The 14,590-nt window shown below is 41.6% G+C and overlaps 2 protein-coding genes across 15 annotated transcripts in view; one reads left to right on the top strand and one right to left on the bottom strand.

Annotated features, from left to right (window-relative positions):
* tjp1b (tight junction protein 1b) overlaps positions 1–3,462 on the top strand; it is a 62,439-nt gene extending 58,977 nt beyond the window's left edge. For all 14 annotated transcript variants that reach the window (XM_035157637.2, XM_035157638.2, XM_035157629.2 and 11 more), the window contains one exon: positions 1,677–3,462. In XM_035157637.2, coding sequence (XP_035013528.1) covers positions 1,677–1,771 — 95 coding nt within the window. In that variant the 3' untranslated portion in view covers positions 1,772–3,462. The remainder of the gene's footprint in view (positions 1–1,676) is intronic.
* Positions 3,463–4,287: 825 nt separating this feature from the next.
* Positions 4,288–13,455, bottom strand: zgc:101540 (hsFATP2a_ACSVL_like domain-containing protein). The gene is made up of 10 exons (XM_035157649.2): positions 12,780–13,455; positions 11,187–11,396; positions 9,708–9,866; positions 9,447–9,571; positions 9,166–9,360; positions 8,461–8,551; positions 8,145–8,343; positions 7,391–7,488; positions 7,142–7,272; positions 4,288–6,230 (listed from the first exon to the last, which is right to left on the bottom strand). The coding sequence occupies exons 1-10, from the start codon at positions 13,255–13,257 to the stop codon at positions 6,054–6,056; spliced, it is 1,863 nt and encodes a 620-aa protein (XP_035013540.1). The 5' UTR covers positions 13,258–13,455; the 3' UTR covers positions 4,288–6,053.
* Positions 13,456–14,590: the final 1,135 nt, after the last annotated feature.

Here is a 14,590-nt window from a genome sequence, read left to right as displayed (position 1 = left end):
GCCAGTCAATTTTTTTGAAAACATTTATAGAAGTCTCACAGTTTATTTTTTCATTTCTGGTTTTAGAAAATTCATCTTTTTAATAATGGTTTGGCAAAGCTTGACAATTGCCTTTACATGTGTCTTCTGTTCCGTGACCAGGATTTTAATTTATTAAGTCTAAATTAAAGATAATCAGGTAAAATGCAACAGTAACAAATGTACAAAACACCTGGTTAACTAATGTATGTCATGTGATGATTTTATGCATGTTTTAATTTAGGTTGTATCATGAATTCCTGTTGATGATAAAGTCACTGTGAGTTGATGGGATTAGTTAACACTTGGACAACTAGAAGTCACTCTAGATCCAAGATTCCTGGATCAGCCCTCTGATCAGGAGCCGCATCAGAATTGAATGTGTTCTTCCGTGAATCATATCACATCCTTCCACCAGTTTTGTGGCATCTATCCAGTAGTTTTAGTTTAATGCTGCTAACTATGAGAACATAACCTCCTTGATGAAGGTCATGAATGTTAAATCAGTTTGTGCATTTGTTTGCACACCATCACATGGGCTGGAATCCAGTTACATGGGGCATTTCAGATGTATCTGTTTGATTAACCTCACAGTATCTATCAGACGGAACCTATCCAGAACGGATTTATATTTACTTTTGATAAAAAAAAGTAATAATTTGCTAATTATTATCATGGCATGATTGTTACTTAAAGGTTCACGAGTCAGCCGGGTACCGAACTCTCAATTATTCTCAATTCTTTCTCAGTCAAGGGCCCCTACAAGATAGAAACTATTCCCGGGATCCCCTCATGTTTGTCCCTTGGAATAATTTGATGTACTATGTTAACACAGAACACCCATATATCATGATCATTTAGATGAATGAATCTGGAAACTTTTCACAGACCCCCTGTCAGTTTGCCTCGGACCCCCGTTTGAGAAGCACTGTAATAGATCCCTCCTCTGCTTGGGCATTACACCCCTGCAACACTGCAGGGTTCAGAATGGACAGTTATTTTTAAAAAAGGATCATAATTAATGCAACAGAACCAGAGATTTTTTTTCTTCTTCCCTGTTAAAACCTGAAGCCAAATGGCAGTGTAACCCCATCACTGACAGATCAGTTCACATTATGCAGTAATCCTCCCTAAGAACTGTAACCAGACTCATGTATCTACTTATTCTCCCCTGATTAGTCAGCCAGCATCTCCTCCATGTTTAAATGTAACGTCTATTTTGTGCTACACAACACTTTTCATCAGCAAAAAGCACAAGGCCATCTGATCATTCTGCATTTTGTCGAAGTTTACGTTCAGTAACTTATTAAAAACAGACTCTATACAATTGTTCCTTTAGAGAGGCCGATCATATGTGTTAGTCTGAAATGGAACTGGATTCCAGCTCACACACTGGCACATAGGTTAATGTATGAGATAACTAATGAGGCAACACTCATTTAAGTAACAATCCATTAAGCATTTAACTCGTCTCATTAACTCACGCTGAGCAACAGGATTTCACAACACATCCTGTTTCCAGATCAGCATTAAATCATCAGTCGTTCTTAATGAAGAACGGAACAATCTCTTGTTCTGTTGTGAGCTTCTACTGTTTCCTGTGTTTGAAGATGAAGGTTCTCCAGCAGCTGACATCCCGTCTCTCTTTACTCCTGCAGGTGATCCCAAAACCTGGCAGAACAAATCTCTCCCTGGAGACCCCAACTACCTGGTGGGTGCAAACTGTGTATCTGTGCTCATTGACCACTTCTGAAGAGGGCGACAGCTGGCCTGTTACTGAATGTGATAAACTGGGGGCCTCCGCTGCCCGGCCGTGCTCCCTGAAACGTGGCGGGGTGCACAGTGCTCAATGAAGTATGAACTCGGTACTCTCATGTTGTTTACTGTACCCAAAACTAAAAAAAATTTAAAAAAAGAGAGTCACACAAGGAGAGTCGGAGGAGTCCAGCATCTCCAAGGCTGCACTCTCGTTTTTTTCTTTTTTCTTTTTCTTTTTTTTGGTGCTTTCAAGGCTTGCAAAAAATAAACGATAACAAGAAGTTATTTAAACAAAGGAACTGAAGTTGGAATGCATGACCAGTGCACAGACTGAATACTCTCATTTTGACATTTTTAGCTAATTTTGTAAAAGGGTCAGAGCAGAGCAAGAAAAAAAGGAGAATTTTGGAAACTTGTTTAATATTGCAATGGGATTTTTTGCGTACTGTAAGAAAAAAAAACAACAACACAACACTCACAAACAGCAAAGTTGGTATATGCAAAACTTTTGTTTGGGAGTTTGTGGTCATGCGTTTCACTCTCGAAGGATCTTGGAGGACTTGAGAAATGCTGAGCCTGACGCACGAAGGAAGAAGAAGTAGGCATCATAAATATAAAAAATATATAATAATAATAATGAAGAATGAAGGTTAAGTATTAGTATCAGATGCCCCGTCACTTCTGACGGGGCTCTCTGTTTAAACTGATGTTTTGTAGCAAACGTTTTACCGTAGATAAATATACTGACTTGATTTTACAAACTCCTGCTGTCTAGAGATCTATGCATGTGCTATGACTCAGGTCCAGAAGCCTGTTAATACTAAGTTCAACACATGGAAATCCCATCGTACACTGCAAGCAGTGATGCCTTATCTGCATATTAACTTTTCAGTGACACATTCGAACATCGGGTCCTTCGGTTAGAGCGTCACTACAGAAGAAAACATTGTCTCTCTGCATTTTCTCATAACCAGTGAACTTGGATTTAGCACACGAGAATAATTGAGGCTGATAAAAAGGTATGCTTTCTTTTACTGCTATGCATATGAAGTCTGAGGAAATACAAAAAGCTAGAAGATGTTTAAAATTGTGGCTGTACATATTGCTAGCATATGGCCTTGGTTCTCTGTAAATTGACTTTTGTACATCTTTGTTATTTTGTATAAAAGAGAAAAGGTTTGTTTAAAAAAGACAAAGCGGTTACATTGGTTATGTTTGTATTCTGGTTATACCCCTGAGCCTTGGAACTGACATAAGCAGTAATAAGTCCGACTTTTTTACCAACATATACACACACTACTTAAGGCATTTTTAACAGTCAGAAAAAGTTTTTATTCTTATTTACAAAATAGAGAAGTGCTTGGTTTAAATGATTTTAAAAGATGTACTTGAGGGGGTCTGCTGTGAAGAGTGGTCCCTTCCTTTATTTGTGATACTGGATGCTGTATTGTGTGCCCTGAAATGTATTTTTGTACTAATAGACAATTTATTATGGCACATCAGTACTATTTTCTTTTGATATAATAACACTGCTTCAACCCAACACTAGTTTATTTTCCTGTGTGGCTGACATTCTTTTTATTTATTTTGATTTCTCTTCGGTTCAACTTTTGTTTTGTTGGTTTCCTTTGCGACACATTTCTAAGTATACCACTGTATTAATAAATAAATTCATTTTTAAAGTAACTGCTAGTTGGACTCCAGTTTTGTGCTTTGCTCCAGACTTCAAGGGGCTGTGTTTCCAAAACGTTCTAGTGTTGCAATTGGTAGAAAATTAAAAGAATTTCCCCTCAACAGTTATTCACAATCTCACACATCTCAGCCGTAAAGAAAACTTCGTAATTGAGCGGAGCAGTGAGGGGGACTTTAAGAAGCTTAAGAGTTTTATTAATTAAGACTTATTTCAGATTACTCTGCCAGCAGTTTCTAAATAAATATTGTAGCAATCAGCTGTGCGTGAAGAATCCTGTGTGTGCTGCAATCTGCCCTCTCACTGTTAGACTGCAACACACTCACACACCACCGCTGTGTGCACACACTCCTCACTAGGGCAGAGGGACTCAGGCACTATTTCTCTCCTATGCCTCTTGTGTTTGTGCTTCAACACCAGGTCCTGATCTTCCTCTTAAAATGGTTTGACACTCGTCAACTGAGTTAAAAGTAAACACCGGCCGTCTGTGGAGTTGAGTTTTCTGCTTCTTTTTCTGGTCATGGTCGATGTCGTCTAACGCTCCTGCTTACAGAGACTGTACAGAGACTGTCCAGCATCAAAGATGTTGATGACAGATCAGCTATCAAACAGACTGAGTATTGAAATTAGCAGTAAGGTCAACAAATGAATGACCCTCAGTAGAGCACATACCACCGCCAAGGCCCAACAAGCTGCACCTTATCTCACACACTCATAGATATCAGTTCTGATGGGTTTTTTCATTAAGATCCATGAATCATTCTCTGAGAAATCAATGAAAATGTTGAAAACCCCCCCTTCAATTTAAAAGAGATAGAAAATATTTCCTGGTCCCCTGATCCGGATCCACACCTTTTAATAAATTCAACACAAATGTTCATTAAATACATGACACAATGATTAGCTCACAATTCACTGCCCATTATCACAAAGTGATTTACATTGTTTGATCGGCCAATCCCACCTTTAAGAAGAATGTGTCACACCTAGCAACAGACCTGACCACACCCCCTCCCTAAACGAAAACTGTCAGAGGAGTTTCCTAAATCACTCCTGAGCCTGAACGCCTTGATCGACAAGTTTGGCTCAGTCAAGAGTGTGCTCATTGTGTGTGTGTGTGTGTGTGTGTGTGTGTGTGTGTGTGTGTGTGTGCGCACGGCCCCAGATGTTTTACATAGTAACTGTTTTTTCTGCCAAATGCCATAAAGGATTCCTCTGTGGGTTCAGAAGTTGGCGACTGTATCAACAGTTTGCAATGATTGATTCAGGGTTTTTCTACCGTTCACAGCTGCTTCATTAAAACATTCAACATGTGCATTTAGTGAACTGAGCAAAACTTGAATCCAACGCAGACGATCTTCGTTTAAACATGAGGCATCCCATCGGTTCGCCAACCACAACTTCTCTTCTGTAAAAACAAATGTCCTTGTGTCTTTTGGAAATGACCTCATCTTGTTCAGTGGCAATGTTGAATCAAAAATGTGTTCCTTTTTTTAAGATTACCTTAAATAAGTGGGTTTTCAACAAAAAAAAAATCAGTTATTCCCCTAAACTATAATTCACATTGTAAGAATACAAGTCTTTCTCAAATCAAGATTTTAATGACTGGACAAAATCACTGATATATGAGCTACTGAGACATTGGCTGTTCCCGTCACAAACTCAGCAGAGCACATGCGTCCGCCAAGGCCCAACAGTCCCTTAGATTCAATCAAGCTGAGAGAGATGATTGATGATTGTTCACTAAATAAACCTGATTGTTTCATCAAGATTAATTGTTCCCTAGGAAAAATCAGTGGAAATGACCCATATCTCATCCTTCCACCAAGTTTCATGGTACTCTGTCAAGTAGATATTTTGTAATCCTGCTATCTAACAAACACAGAGAAACAAGTGAAGAAACAAAAAGCAAAAGTCATTTTTAAGTTGATGTTAAATTCAGTGTCCGACAACAAAAAAAAGTACTTTTTCTGGCACCAGAACATTTACTTGTTGGCCGTGTGCCCAGGCTCGTGACAAAGTCTGAGTGTAGTTTTATCTCAAAGGTCGTGTGGGTCAGTCACCGTCATACGGCTGCTCTGTTCACATGTGTGCTTACAGGAGCACAGCAGCAGCAGCTTATAGATTAACAACAGAAAGAAAAGACCCAGACTTTCATGATACAAGTGTAGGTTAACAGTTTGAGCTACTAATCACGCAATCACACAACCTGATAGAGGAATGACAGTGGCTGTGTCTAACATCAGTACAAAGGTACACTGATAAACCCCCACTGATAATATGTGATATAAGTAAGTTTAAGAAATCAAAATAGCTGACCTAAATTAGTTTTTTAAATATTAGTGTGTCCTCAGTCTGATGCAAAAAGCTTTAGATAATACTAAATAAATTCCATGTCGTGGAAGACATTTACATAACTGCAGAGATGAACCGTAGTTGAGTTAATTTAAAAAGAAAAGTGTCTCTTCACATGATGACAATGATGATGTGACGTTTCAAAGTCAGCCCCTGAGATTAGTTGATCGCGATAAAGGTCCACGAGATAACTGTTAAATCTTTTGCAAACAGCGACGGTCTCGTGTTCGCATTAGAGTTTGATATCCTTCGACGCTATCGCTCTGGTGATCTCCTCCGTCAGGGGGACGTAACTCTTTCTCTCAGGATCCAGGAAGTACAGACGATCTTCGATTTGAGCCGGGTCGAATCCTTCCTGCACCAACCTCACTTTCCTCATCTTGAAAGTCCCCGTCATCTCCAGGCAGGGCTACAACACAGAAAAGGTGTGGAGGTTAGAAGCGTTTCAGTCCAACTTCAGTTTCTGAACAACACACGAGGGACGCACCGTGAATCCTGACCTGACTTCAGTGTTTTCCCTTCATTCACAGCTCACTCAATAACTCCACTTCCTGTCCTCATGTGAACACATTAGCTGCTTTCACACATGCACTGAACTCTGGGGAATTTCCATATTTCTCTGTTTTTAAAAATTCCCTGCTGCGTTGCTCATGTGAGAAAGAACTCAGGAGAAAGTCCGGACCAATATGTGCGGACATCCAGCCTAGTACATTATAATTCACCTATAATTTCTTTGATAGGAATCTGACAATAAATATTAATACAAATTTAAACCATTCCAATATGAATAGTAAACCTTTAAAATTAATGAATAATCTTCTACTTCTCTCTGACAATCAAGTCTAGCATCTTTTTAAGAATAAAACGATAAAGGGAAGTCTGCAGTTTTCCTCAAGAGCAACAACTTCAATGGAGACGATGAGGCAGCTTGTGTGTTTCCTGAGAGGCTAAATCTGAGGCTTAAATGATGTGACTACACAGCAGAAATTAACCCAGACTCATCGTACATTCTGATCAACTCAGAGCTTAGTAGTAAGAGTAGGTTATATCAGAAATTCTACACTGTGTCTCAGGAGGACGTGTATGTGTGATCGCAAACGTCTGCGCGAGACCTGGAGCCGATGTGATCTACGTTACAGTCCAGACCCGGTTCTCGGGAGTTCCTCTGCAGGTCATGTTGAAAAGCTGCTTTAGTGAGCTAGTCTGGTCAGAGGAAGCAACTTGAACTGAGCTTTCACGTTTCATTGCATATAGATGATCAAGATCAAGAAGAAGCCAATAAGCAGCAGTAATGAAAAAATATGAATCAAGTTCCGTTACCTGAATTCGGAGGAATCGAGGTCTGGCGTATCCTGGGAGGTTGTCGACCACCTGCTTGTAGACGTCTGAGCAGTCAAACTCTTCTCCTTCCTTCAAAGTGACAGCTGCCATGCCGATTCGACCTTCATGACCTTATCAGTGTTTGATTCACAAACAGGAAATATTGTTAAATACACCGTTCATATATTTATGATTACCGTCAACTTCAGAGACACATTTCTACACAACAGCTCATGAGTGTTCTTTTACCTTGAACTTCAACACCATAGACGTTTGCCTCAAAAATGCAATGAGCCTTTGTGAGATTGTCTGCGACCTCTGATGTGGCAACGTTCTCTCCTTTCCATCTGAAACCAAGGCACACGGAAAGTTTTTCTTAGAAATAAACAGTATGTTGAAACAGCAGTGTTGCAACTTGGACACATGATCAGTGCTGAATGGTAATTTTGATAATCATACCATACCAATGACTTCCTTATTGGTACTGAACTGAGACAAACTGTGAATATATCTTATTGTTGTGGGTATGAAAAATTTGCTGAGCAGTCTAAACTTAGAAATTTTCCAAATCTTGACTTAAAATGCTGTCATCCAATTCTGTCTATTATCTGTAAAAACAATACAAATAGATGAATTTTTACTTTAAAATTGTATGAAGCAAATATCCCTAAAAGGACTGTCCACACTGAGCTGTCCAACCAAACTAAAAAAATGAATCTGAAATGTGCCCACATCATCACAAAAATGATGTGGACATCATCAGTGACATCACAGCAAGTGCAATTCAAAATAAATGGGGGGATAGGGTCTTGAGATTTCGTCTAAAACACATTTTATAGTCAGGTCTACATTTCCTCTGCACCTCAGTCGATCGGATGAGAGTCGGACAGAGAGAAAGGATTTTTCTGTTTTGTAAAATAGATTTGGTCAAAACAGAATCCTCCTTTGAGAAAACCAGAAGCAACAAAACAGATCGATAAATACATAATTGGTGAATACATACCTGAAAGTGTCACCGACTCGATCCTGGAAGTACACAAAGTTCTCGTGGTCAAACCGGAGCAGATCCCCCGTGTTGAAGTACATGTCGCCCTTTTTCATAACGTTGTGGAGCCTCTTCTTCTCGTTCTGTTTCTGGTTCCCAGCGTATCCAATGAAGGGAGACCTCTTAGTTATCTTTCCCACCAAAAGTCCCGTCTCACCTGATGAGGAGATACAGGAAAAATGGTCATCACAGTTTCCCATCGAGCCACAGTGACCTCTTCAAGTTGCACACCAAGAATCCAAAGGGTTCGTGTGAGAGTGGGATGTCCACTCACCTCTGGCTGCTTCGATGCACAGACCCTGAGAGTTTCTGACAGGCTCCTCGTTCTCAATGTCAAACTTGATCAAAGTGTAGGGGAAGAATAACTAAGAAAGCACAAAGACAACATTCATCAAAATGTAAATCATTGTGAAAATCATTGCATTCGATTTAATAGTTGATTACGTTTTGCTTTGCTTGTTTAACAAGAGTCTACAGTGATGCCGCTCTGAGGCTCTGGGCACCGCTCTCTTTTGAGCGAAATTGCTAATGCTAGCATGTCCAAAATAAAAAGGCTAACGTTTAGAGGGAATAATTCTCTGCATGTTAGCCCACATTTGCTAATTAAGCTAGCGCTAAACATGAAGAGCAGCTGCTGTTGGGAATGTCATTTGTTTTGCAGGTTTAATCAATAATAAGAGACGTTAAAATGACAAACATTAGTTAAAAAACAAATGAAGGTATAAACACAGTGTGTAGTGTGGCCCTCAAACAATGTTGGTCAGTGGCCCCTTGATAAGAAAAAGATAGTTGTTGAGACGCTCCATGAAGAGTCAGAGGAAGTTGCAAGGCTTAATCCTCTTGGGACCTTGAATGTCTATTTTGTGTCAATCCATCCGGTATTGCTGAAACATATCAGCCTGAGAGACGGACAGAGCGACCGTCCCTGGAGCCACATGACCACCATGACTAAAAACACCACACATGTTCCTCTACTTACCCTGTGGACAAAATTGAGTCGCCCCACCGCTCCGATCTTGGACGTGTAGTTTATGAAGCCGATGTTTCCCTCTGTGGCAGCGTACAACTCTCTGACTTGAATGTCACCGAAGCGATTCAGGAACTCCGACCAAATGTCTTCCCGGACTCCGTTTCCGATGGCGATCTTCACTTTGTGGTTCTTCTCGTTGTCCCTCTGCAAACAGTGGCATCACTTCTGATTAGTTAGAGACACAATTAAAACAGGTCGTGATTTATGTGATCTCAAGTTGGCCTCGTTACCTTGGGCGTGTTGCAGAGGTAGCGCATTGTTTCACCGATGTACTGCACTACCGTCACGTTATATTTCCTGCAGTCGTCCCAGAACTGAGAGGCAGAGAACTTTCTCTTCAGAATAACGGTCATACCTGCAGCAGACATGACGTCACACAGGTTATACAGCTTTTATCTCACTGCGAACACAATCACCTTCTTTAAAGCCCAAAACCAGCTGTGTAAATGCTTTTATTCTTCTTCTCGTGAGAAGATCAGGAGGATCATTACCTCTCTCAATGGCTCCTGACAACCCGATGAGGAAGCCTGCGCTGTGATACAGAGGAAGATTGATGTAGAAGATGTCGTCTGCGGTGATCCCGCACGCTGCCTGGATGAAGGAGGCGGCCCAAACCCTCTCATGGGTGACAACCGCTGCTTTGGGTGAACCTGCGAAGGTAAGAGAACAATTAATCATCTCAGGGTTTTGAATTCAACAAATAGAGGGATCTGTTTTTACACAGGGTTTCAAAACATCCATACATAGATTAAGCCACTCCTTCAGTGTGACCCACCTCTCTGCTGTTCATTCACAGTACTGGGTGTATTTTTAACTTTTTCTTTTCAATTTACTCTAAGAACAGGCAATAACCATGAGTGTTGGGACTTGGTTCACAAACTCATCTGCATCAGGTTTTGGTTGTGCACAGTTAGTTTCTTCTGGGCTTAAAAGGGACAGAAAAATATGACCCCAGCCGAGCTCTACTGCACAGCACCAAACAACTAGCAGTGAACAACTAGCCGGTGAATGTGGTGGAGCATTCAGCAGCTAAAGAGCAACATATTTCACACAGGAGTTGTTGTAGGTGGCAAGAAACAAGAATCCAAATACACACTGATATCGCTCCTCGTCTGCTGGATGTGTAAATAACTAACTAACACGTTCAACATGTCCGTTATAACTCGATAATCAACAATCAAATTAACCCAAGACAACAAAGAAACATCCGTATGTGTTGCGCTGACTGTGGCCACCATTAACAGAGACAAATACTCCATTTTACAACCCTGTTTCATTTCATTTCAAATTGTTTCATATTGAATTTTTTTAATTGTGAACGTCACTTTAACATCACAGAATTATCAGAGTGCGTACATCAAACCTACAGACCTGCTGCCACAGTGGTAGTTATAAAGAAACCTGTGGTCTGGAGGACCTGCTGTCCAAGTGAAAAAGACAAATATCATGTAAACCAAACATTACTTTGGTTTGATTGAGACATCTGTTGCATGTTTGCCTCTTCCCTCTTTTACTGGAGATAGAGCGGGTCGTCCACTTACCAGAAGGTCGTGGTTCAATCCCCATCCCCCCCATTACATACTGAACCCAAAATTGCCCCTGACAGCTGTGATGTAACTGTGTGTGAGTGATGTGTGATAAAGAAAGTGTTGCACATAGATTCACTGTATGGAAAGTGCTTTGAGGGTTAGGGTTAGGGTTACAGAAAAATATATAAATACATTTTCTATTTGGTTAAATAGATGCTTTAGATTTAACAGTGTGTGGGAGGGGATTGAGTCCTGCTCTAACAATCAAGCATAAGAAACTAGAGTTTCACAGTTTCCCTGTGGAGTTTATGACCAGTAGTCGAGCTATGGAGCAGCTTTTTATGAGTGGGTCCCCATTTAGTTTGTGTTGAGCACATTGTGCAAAAAGAAATGCAGACATTTGCTTATTTGTTGAGTTTTCAGAGAAGTTTCCAGGTGTACCTGTGGTGCCTGACGTGTAGATGTACAGAGCGGTGCTCCTGATATTGATATTGGCTCTGAGGTCCCGGGACAGAGGCTGATCTGAGGCCTGGGAGATCTTGTCAGACAAAGAGTTTATGCCCTCGACAAGGCAGCTGTCCGACAGGATATACACACTGATCCCCTGCTCCCTGAGTATTGGTAGAACCTCCTCCACAGCGTCCTGCAGCTCTGCAAACATAGAAAAGCCTTCAGCTGCATGTTATATGTCAGAGCGCTGTGTTGCACAATCCTGCACATGTATGCCTGCATCACGTTACCTCGGGCCCCACTGGGATACGAGCACATGGTGCAGGCAGCTCAGCTCAAATGCATTTTTCAGTAGTAAAACTCCATGAGCCATAGTGAGAGTGGAAAACTGGAGTCCTGAGAGCAATGTTTTCTCAAATAACCTCGATTTGCAGGAGTGAATGTGGAGCACACTGACTGAGTCCTTACAGGAGGTGAAGGGATTAACTAAAAACCTCTTTACTGGTCTACATTCTTCTTTGCTACTTTACAATAACAGCGCTCAGGTTGGTTTTAACCCGAACTCGAAATGCAGCAGAGGAGAGAGTTCATATTTTGACCACTGTAAAACATTTACTTGTCCAGGAGAGACTGCGACAAGTTGGAATAAATCTGTGTTTGACATATCTCCATGTAACAGTTATCTGCTGTGACACATGTATATATTTAAAAGTTTCCAAAAACACCAAAATAATAAATCCCTATAATCCAAAGGCATTTCAGTTTGTATCTGCTTTATTTGACGCTTTACTTCTCACTTCTGGTTCAGACTAAAATAAAGAAATCATTAACAGCCTTTCAGCAGTGTTGTTCATGAGGTCTGATCAGCACTGCTGCAGTTACCTTCATAAACCTATAACATGCTATATGTACAAATATAATATATATTAAAAACATACATGTAATTACACATAGCTAACAGATAAATGAAACCAGACATGTCTTATCTTCGGTGGAACAATAAAATCTTTCAGTCTGAAATGTGCACAAGGGCCCAAATAGACACACATATATATATATATATTATTTTATTACCTTTTGTTTTATTGTCTTGTCTACCTCAGTCTGATTATCCTGGCGTGGGATCAATCAAGTTTTATCTGATCTTGTTCCTTCAAATGAAGTTCTAACAGGATTTCTTTAACTAAATAAACTCCATTCTAAAACCAGGGGATTCATAAAAAGTCTGAATACTACAAATAATTCAACTGATCTATAACAAAAAAAAATTCAATTAATCTTTATCATTTATCACAGTTATTTCTAAAACTCTTTGGTATTAAGTTGCATCATTAACAGTTTGTTTTCTATCTGATCCTCTGAGGTTAAAGTTTAGTGTAAGTTTTTTTTTACGTTTAAAGGATTGGTCACCAGTTACTGAGTGTTTAGTGGACTCAAACACTTCACCCACCCGTCCATCAGCATAGTGGTGAGTGGATAATGAGTGAATTTTCATTTTGGTTTTTCATTCTGTCCCAGAGCAGGTTAAAGATGCATCATAATAACTGACCCCCCCTGGACCCCTGGCCCTCGTCTCTCTCCTACCTGGGGAGGTGATGATGACCTTGGCCCCGGAGCAGGAGAAGCAGTGCAGCAGGGACCTGGACCTGATGTTGAAGTTCAGCAGGGCGGAGGGACACCCCAGTTTGGACAAGCCGAGCCAGATCCACACGAAGCTGGGCTCGTTGGGGAGAAACAGGGCCACCGCGTCCCCCTCCTGCAGCCGGGCGGCAGCCTGCAGGGCTCGGGCCACCTTGTTGCTCCGCTTGTCCACATCTCCGTAAGAAAAGTCCCGACCCTCGAAGCGCAGGAAGATTTTATCGGGGTGTCTCTTGACCGCGTCCAAGAAACAGTCCAGGATGCTGTAGAAGCTCTTGCTTTTCTTGTACTTGATGAGCCTGACGCCGAGTCGGAGGCTCCGCAGGATGTACGTCAGGTCCGCGGCAAAGTACGGGAAAAGTGTTGCGATGACCGGCAGGGACAGCAGAGCCAGGCCGGCCAGCACGGTGAACCACATGTACATTTTGCAGCTCTGCCCGTGAGCTGGCTCATCAGTGTGTGTGCGTGTGTTAGTGTGTGTGTGTGTGTGTGCGTGAGGGGGAGGAAACACTGGTTATTTGTGACAAAGTTCAGCAGCTCTACACGGGGCGGTGCTCAACTCCGACCCGCTGACCCCTCCCTCATTCCGGACTGAGAGCGGGTGTTTGCTCCCTTTCTACACTTCACTTCTTTCAGTGTTTGACCGGTTCTCATGTTGTGTTGTTCACCTGCCGCGGAGCGGGATGAGCTCCTCCGCAGAGAGGAGAGACGGAGGAGAAGAGACAAACACGAGGGGACACCCCATCCACACTGACTTACACCCGCGACACCTGCAGGTTACAAAGTTAACTGCACTCGGTGTTGTTTTTAGAAGGACGCAGTGAAGCGACAGCAGCAGCAATTCTGATTTATGAGGAGGAAACACACACACACACACACACACACACACACACACACACACACACACACACACACACACACACACACACGTCGTGTTTCCATGACCTCAGAGGACATTACATTGACTTACATTGAGTTTCTGGAGACTTATTTTCGAACCTTTACCATTATTACTACTTACCTAACCCTAACTTTGACCTAACCTTACCTTAACCTTAACGTAAACCTATCTTTAACCTAAACCTAAGACTAAACTTAACCTTAAAACATGTCTGGTCTAAAATGATTTGATTTACATTACTGGGGACGGTGTAAACAGAATTAGGTCCCCACAACATGAGTAATACCTGGACCCCCAACATGCATGCATGCACACACACACACACACACACGCACACACACACACACACACACACACACACACACACACACACACACACAGGTTTGTAGTATCCTTATTAGTACATTGGATTGACTTCCATTCACTGTGGACAGCCTAACCAAAACCGTATCCCTAACCTTAACCTGACCACAATCCACATGTTATCACTAACCTTAACCAGGACCTCAGAAATGAAGACCAGGCTCTGGTCCCCATGAAGTGTACTGGTCCTGTCAATGTCAATGTCAATGTCAGTGCTGGAAAAGGTCAGAAAAACAAGTGCACACACGCACACGCATGCACGCACACGCACACGCACACACACACACACACGGCTCTTAATGTTCAGCTAAACCACAAAGACAGGAAAGAAAAAGAACCACATATTTTACACTTAAGACTTTATGTATTTAACCCGCTGGTTAATGAGGCTGCTCTCCATGTCTGAGCTGCTGTCACACCAACACCTGGGTCACCCTGCTCCCAACCAGAGGGTCACGTTCGTTGTGTCATGTTCAACACTCTGTCGTGCTCT

The sequence above is a fragment of the Hippoglossus stenolepis genome, chromosome 5, assembly GCF_022539355.2.
Source record: "Hippoglossus stenolepis isolate QCI-W04-F060 chromosome 5, HSTE1.2, whole genome shotgun sequence".
Lineage (NCBI taxonomy): Eukaryota > Metazoa > Chordata > Actinopteri > Pleuronectiformes > Pleuronectidae > Hippoglossus > Hippoglossus stenolepis.
This window is presented reverse-complemented; position numbering and strand designations above follow the sequence as displayed.